Source organism: Mytilus galloprovincialis, chromosome 13 (genome assembly GCF_965363235.1).
Source record: "Mytilus galloprovincialis chromosome 13, xbMytGall1.hap1.1, whole genome shotgun sequence".
Lineage (NCBI taxonomy): Eukaryota > Metazoa > Mollusca > Bivalvia > Mytilida > Mytilidae > Mytilus > Mytilus galloprovincialis.
Genome location: NC_134850.1, coordinates 64,728,295 through 64,735,971, shown reverse-complemented (window position 1 = coordinate 64,735,971; position 7,677 = coordinate 64,728,295). Strand labels below are relative to the sequence as shown.

The following is a 7,677-nucleotide window of genomic DNA, read 5'->3' as shown; positions in this document are numbered from 1 at the left end:
TCAAACTGGTTTACGTCCTACAATACCAGTATGTATAGGTCATGATTGGGGTCATGTTGTTTTTATGTAACGGTAAAGTTTACGGCTATGCTGAGGAGCATCGAGCATACACATTTCAAGTATAACAAAGAAGATTAGGCTGATTAATGTGACGAAGTTGATATATGATATATTGTTGATGTATATTTATTTATGTCTAAATAATTTATGATTTTATTAAGCAAAAACTGAAAAAGCAGGATTAGAAAACAACTGTTATATGCACCATGTGCACAAGGATGAAAAAATCCTTGCTATAGAAATTTGTGTGTTTTAGTATCTTAAACTGGCCACATGCAACATTTTACAAACATTTTATCGTGAATCGTTTTTCAGAAAAAAATTGCCATTAGCCTTGCAAGATGTCATAATTATTGGGACTACAGTACAGTCAATACAGTAAGACCTGATCAAAGCTAAAAAAAAAAAAAAGCATTTGAAGATGTCATAATTATTTGGACTAATAATTTGTCTCATGAAATTATACCCGGCTAGCTCAACAGTTTACTTAAGACAGTGGATGCGTATCCAATTTGGCTTTCGGAGGCTATTCATACACGCAACTGATTTTATAAGAAACTGTCACATGATCGGGAATGAAACGTGAAAGATACACAAAAAATATTGGTTATAGAATGCAAATAATAAATAATATTTTGTATTAAATGCATTCAATAGTTATAGAAAAAAAGAATTAAACGTAAATGCACATTAAAAGAATAAAATTATACTGAATTTGAATAAAATAAAAAAAAGAATTAAACGTAAATGCACATTAAAAGAATAAAATTATACTGAATTTGAATAAAATATGTTAAAAGAAAAACAGACACTTAACCATGTTAACCATATTTGTTCTAGGTTATTTCTGGGTAATTAAAATAAACGATATGATAATTATCATGATTATTTTACAGAAACAGAGAAGTAAACACTAAAGATGATTTGAGAACAACAGTCATCATCACAGGTCTTGTTGTTTCGAGGAGAACAGTCATGATATTCACTAATACAGTCACCTAGGAAATGTTACAAAACAGGATACACATATTACATCAACATGTTCATTTATTACCACAGAAAAATACATTAATCCGCTCAAACATCAGCACATATCAACGATCTTGTCGCTGTTGTAAAAGACGGACTTCAGTCAATGTGATGTCTACATTTACATTTTGTTGTAACAGGCTTATTTCAACTGCTCTGGTAGCGAGGTCTTTAAGTTGTGGTCATAAATTTACCTCAAACAAACTGATAAATGTACCTAGAGTTAACGGCGAAGGATCACATGTCATTTTATCCTACTTCTCCATGTCAGGTTCAGGACAGAAAGAAGCAAATTTGAGAGGAAAAAACAAATTGTATCAGAACTTTTCTTCAGTTTTATGCTTGAAAAGAATGGTATTTGTCTGCGGACAACACTTCTTTTCCACCAGTAGTATTAATTGTCAGATTGGTTATAAGCTAAAAAACAATGTCAAAGACTGTTATTCATTATTTAACCTGTCACCTGACTGTTCAGAGGAGGAGGTACGAGAGGCCTATCTACGACTGGCTAAACAGTATCATCCAGACAGTGGGACATCAACAGCATGTCCTCGCAAGTTCTCACAGATTCAGGATGCTTATAAAGCCATAAGGGTATGATCAGTGGTTTCATCAATTGAGATTGAGATCCTATAAAAAAATATCCAGAATTCAATGTGTGTGAAATGCATGATGATATATTAAACAAGATCAATGGACAGTAATGGAATCTGTGTCTCAAATGCATTTTTAGAGCATAGGTTATGTTTGCAAACTTTTTCAATTGTAAACCTAAAAAATATTTGTGTCTTTGGTTACATTACTATATGGCATAAAGAAATCATAAGAAAGGAAGAAAATTAAATGTCAAAATTGATTTTTTTTTTAATTGAGAAATAATATGGGGACGAAGTCCCCAATTACGGTAGAAAAATCAATGAAAAAAAAAAAAAAAAAAAAATCGGGAAAATTTCCCGAATTTTTCATTCTACTAATGAACTCAAAATCGTTAACTTTTTTTTTCAGATCTAGTTCCTGTTCCGGGTTTCCCCGCATTTGCGTAGAAATCTGTCTTGTTTGCATGAGACTTCGAAAAGAAAATTATATGTATCAGTCTAGTAAAATATAAGATTGGAACTCAATACAATTTCATTTTTAATTATTGTTTGATTTGAAAAAAACTTTACCTGATGGAAGCGTTTCTTTTGTTTACATTGAATATGACGTCATAACTTAAACAACGTCACAGCTAAATCCCTAACCACAGAACCGAAATCGGGAACGTTACGGTATTTCCGTATCCTTTATTAACATGTTTGAGGTAAAAAAAAAAAATAATACATACAGACTTCGTCCCCATTCACAGGTTATGCCTGCCTCATATCAATAGACTACATTTGTAGCTATAAAATGTAAAAGCACCATCCAATATTTGACACAGTAAATTTCATATATTTTAAGTGTGGCATAGTGGCAACACATTTTCTGATCATTGTAAGTTAATAAATAACTATTTTTTTTCTGCAGGCAAATATGAGAGCTGATCTACAGATGCCAGTTGACATGGTTGAAGAGCAGGAAGAGGGTATATTTGACTTTCCACACACACTACCTCAGCATAGACAATACCTTGGTAATGAGGTATGTACACACACTTACACACACACTGAGATTGATACATTCAATTTCCATGGAGATTACAATGTATTGGACTTGGCTCCTCAGTCATGACAATTTTGCATAATTTACATGTAAAAAAAAATGTGATTAGGTCTGAGTTTAAAACCTCTATTAGTATTAAATGGTAGGTAATTATTTTTTTGTAACTGTATGCTTTTATACATTGTATTAGCATAAACACATCTCATTTGCAAGATTTCATGGTACCGTTCTCAGTGATGGTTCAGTGACTTTTTGATTTTTTTATGCCCCACCTACCTACGATAATAGAGGGGCATGATGTTTTCTGGTCTATGCATCTGTTCGTCCGTTCATTAGTCCGTCAGTCCGTCTGTCCGTCCATCCTCTGTCCCGCTCAAGGTAGTTTTTGATGAAATTAAAGTCCAATGAACTTGAAACTTAGTTCACATTTTCACTATGATATGATCTTTCTAATTTTAATGCTAAATTAGAGTTTTGACCCCAATTTCATGGTCCACTGAACATAGAAAATGATAGTGCGAGTGGGGCATCCGTGTACTATGGACACATTCTTGTTTGCATATATTTGTAGTTTACATGTTTAGGTGTGGCTAGTTTAGTGTACATGGAACCACTTATTATATGTCAATGATATGTTTATACCGGAGCCGGAATATTTTTGCCAATGCATTTCATAAATGCAATAAAATTTTGTTGCAATACAATTTTGTTGGGGAAAATCTTTTTTTTTTAAAACATTACGAGTTAACATATTAAAAAAAAAATTTATGACAAAAAAAGAGCCGGAATATTTTGTTCTAAATATTCCCAGGCCCCAAAAAAATCAAATGGTATGTGCCTTATTTAGAGTAGCCCGAGTTGCTCAATTTAGAAAAATAACTTTTTGTCATGTCTGATGTGTCGTATTCCCAACTGGATCGATTTTCTAGTGCGCAAGCTAAGCAGCGGGCTAAAATGACACTCCCACTGTTTTTTATTAAATAAAAAATCACCAGGCCACTTTTAAATGATGTTACAAAACATATACACCATGCCTTACTCATTAACATATTTAAACAAACTGCAGATTCGTTGTTTAAATATGTTAACTCGTATTATAGCGTGGTATATATACTTATTTATGGATGTATAGTAGAACCAATGTTAAAACCATATCGAAATATAAGTATTGACATTTTAATTTGTATATTTATTTCAGGGTATAGGATTTAGTAACCCTAGCCAAAGACAGATCCAATATAAAAAATATAAAGTACAAGTATTGACATTATAATTCGTATATTTATTACAGGGTATAGGATTTGGTAACCCTACCCAGAGACAGACCCAATATGACAAATATAAAGTACAAAGAGCTTCAGAAGTTGTGACGGAGTTCAGAATGAGTAAAAATGTCTTGCAAACAGAAACATCAGCATTAGCAGTTAATAAAAAGCAAGCCAAGAAAAGTAAAATAAGGTCAGCAGTAAAAGTAACTAGCAATATTATACATAACCAGTATGATAATGGCCTATTCAAAGCTTAGGGTTAAACCTGTTTAGTTTTATAGTAAAAATCCCCTCTATGGGTTCTGTTTATTGAAAAATATCTGAATTTTATAGATTAAGGCTATATTATAGAATAATTGATGCTTTTTTTGAAAACATAATAACTTTAAGCAATCTGTGAAAAATGTACTGTGCTTAATTTTTTTTATTTTATTTTCTGTTTTTAAATCCTTTGTTTTTAAACTTCATAGTCACACATTATAGAATAAATATCCTAATAGAGTTACCCTAGAGATTTGTTCATAAAGCTTAAATACAATCAACTTTATTCATATCTAATTCAATACTTTTTTTTAATTTTGACATTTTTAATTCTTTATTGTTTATAAATGAATTACATATATGTTCAAGTTATTTATAGTCTTTGTTTATAAATGATTTACATATATGTTCAAGTTATTTATAGTCTTAGAATCAAAATGATGTCAGAGGAAACCTTTTTGTGCAAAATATTTACAAATATCATTTACTTCACTTACACTTCAGATTCGGAATGATTCTATATATTACAGTTATTCTAATACAGAGAGTGTGTCCTTTCCCAACACATACATTTACATTAGCATCCCAAGTTGTACCAAAAATAACCAATAATTTAAGCAAACAGTAGTTAGTTTAAGTCTGTCGAGCATATTTCTAGAATCAACTCAACATTCAGAGTGTTCAGTTTTGGATCAACATCAATGGTGAAAATTTTATGTGTGAAAAGTTTATGAGTGAAAATTTATTTGCAAGAATATATGAATATTAAGTAAGTTTTTCTTACAATGTAGCTACTGGTTGTGGACTAAACTTAAGCTTCCCAAGTTGAATAAAACAAACATATTATATTGGGATACAGTTAAAGTCATATGAAACCTCAAATTAAAAAAAAATGATGTAACTATATGATTTTTATAAATAAATGGATAGTTTCCTTATAAAACTTATGTACATTTACTTTTTTCTGAAGAAAATTCTTTAATTTGTCCACATTTAGAAGAAGTTTACTATATCCAGAAAGCAATTCGCCGACATATTTTCCGTATATGCAGTGACCTTAGCATGACCCTTCTCGTAAAAATCTGGTGATCGCAATATGTGTGGATCTGTCATTAAAATAAACTATTATGATATCTGATTGTATATGTTATACAATTATTATGCTCAATATCCATGCTTTTTTGTTGATTGTTTACTATAAGGTGACAATTGGTAAACTTCGGCTTTAAAACACGGCAATTAATGAGCTGCCATATTTGTTAAATCATAACAGACAGGGAGAAAAAATTGACGATTAAACGATATCTTTGTGTAAAAAATGATAAAATCATGCACAGAAGACTTAAGTTTATGATATATACATGCATAGGTTCAAGAATTTGATAAACATTATTTTTCACCAGTCACTCATTTCATATCACTTTAAATTAAAGTTTATTTTCAATTGCTTATATTTTTTTAAGTAACACTATAGAGAGAATAGTACAAGACTTGATACAAGAGTCTATGAGTAAAGGAGAGTTTGACAATCTGACAGGTAAAGGGAAGCCACTGGACTATACTGAGAGAAATCCATTGGTTGACACCATGACTCATAATATAAATAAGATACTGATCAACAATGGATATGCACCACAATGGATAACGTTAGAAAAAGAAATAAGGTAAAACAAAGTGATAAAAAATTGTCTCTATGATATGAAATAATATGCAACCAACTGTCAATGCTTTAACCTCTTTACTGAAGAAAGTAAATTGTTTACGTCTCTGAATGTCTTTGCTTTTAAATTAAAAATTGCTGTTTCATCGACTTGGTTAATTTGAGAAGAAAGAACGCTACTGAAAGCTAGTATTGTGAACAACAGGGCAACTTGAAATGGGTGTTGACGGTCAGGCAAAGTGAAGTGGCAGACAAGAAAGCAATTTTATAGCTCTAGCGTGAGCCGTGTACTGTATCTTTGTTCTATCATAGGAGACATATAGATAAATGCAATAAAAAGCCACTATATATATATATATTTAAATTATTAAACTTAACCAAAAAGGCATTTAAAGAGTTTATCAGTTATTTGGTTAATATTGTTGGATTGTGAAAGACCATTACTTTATGATCAATAAAACAAAAAGGCCTTGAAAATGCATAAAAAAGACAATATAAGATAAAGTTCTTTCCAAGTTTTATAAAGGGAAAGTTAGGCTGGTTGTCATATGGATAAACTGGGGCATGGAAAATGTAAGGAGGTGAAAAGAAAGTAGTCATTTAACTTATAAATCCTGTATATAAGTATTCAACCTAGAGCTCTCCAGCTTTTGTAAAATGTTTGTATATACACTGAAAATGTGCACCACATTTGTGTGCACAACTGTTAATTTTTTGGCAGATTTTCCAAATTGTGTAATTTAGTTAAATTTTAGCAGCATTATATTTTGTTTTATCTTCTCCTCATATAGTTCTCATCCCAGAAATTTAAAGGTATAAACTAATGTTTGATGATAAGAAAAAATTATATCTATTTATCATTTATAGGGAGGACATTACAAGTATAAGACGGAGATTGGCGATTGAAAAAAAGAATATGAATAGTCTTACATCATCTTCTTCACTAGACAAGAAGTGGAGGCATCACGTAAAAGTGTTTGAAAATTCAATTTTAGAACTAAATGAAAAAATAATGAAGTTCAACATGATAGTGCCTGTTAACCTTTTACAAAAACAGAAAATACCTTACAATGTTAAAAGAGAAATTCAGAGGGTTTCCGAAAGGTATGAGGAATACATTCCACCCAACAGTCATGTGACGTCTCCAGATATTTCATCAGAAATGGACAGTTATATTGCTGAGAGGGATAGTGAGAGTATAGAATGGAAAGGAACATGGACATTTATTAAAGAGACATTCAAATCTTTAAAATCATAAATAAAATCTGCACTGTATACTATATAAATATTTAAAATAATTTGTTGCTCACTTATGTAGTTTTAAAAGTGTTAAAACTAAAGTATTAATAACACCATTCTGTTTTGAATTTTGATGTTATCTAGGACTGAGGGCAATGAGTTTTCCCCATCACTTGGCATCCATAGCTGTCTTGAGTGGTTTGTTTCCATCTTCTGTCTCTATTTATTTAAAAAAATATTTTCTTCATGAATTACATAATCCATTTATATCAAACTTCACTTGATTGATTCTTAGAGACCAGTTTATCATTTTTATACGACCGCAAAAATTTTAATTTTTTGGTCGTATATTGCTATCACGTTGGCGTCGTCGTCTGCGTCGTCGTCGTCGTCCGAATACTTTTAGTTTTCGCACTCTTACTTTAGTAAAAGTGAATAGAAATCAATGAAATTTTAACACAAGGTTTATGACCACAAAAGGAAGGTTGGGATTGATTTTGGGAGTTTTGGTCCCAACAT

At 31.0% G+C, this 7,677-nt stretch overlaps 1 protein-coding gene across 4 annotated transcripts; it reads left to right on the top strand.

Moving 5' to 3' along the window:
* Positions 1-36: 36 nt before the first annotated feature.
* On the top strand, positions 37-7,217 carry LOC143056926 (dnaJ homolog subfamily C member 28-like). 4 transcript variants are annotated; one of them, XM_076230124.1, is made up of 6 exons: positions 37-119; positions 957-1,683; positions 2,596-2,709; positions 4,022-4,188; positions 5,723-5,923; positions 6,787-7,217. In XM_076230124.1, exons 2-6 carry the CDS (start codon positions 1,066-1,068, stop codon positions 7,175-7,177), a joined length of 1,491 nt encoding a protein of 496 aa, XP_076086239.1. In that variant the 5' UTR covers positions 37-119; positions 957-1,065; the 3' UTR covers positions 7,178-7,217. The 4 variants fall into 4 exon arrangements, with proteins under 4 accessions (XP_076086239.1, XP_076086237.1, XP_076086241.1 ...); XM_076230122.1 differs by having other exon boundaries at positions 37-180; XM_076230126.1 differs by having other exon boundaries at positions 49-72.
* Positions 7,218-7,677: the final 460 nt, after the last annotated feature.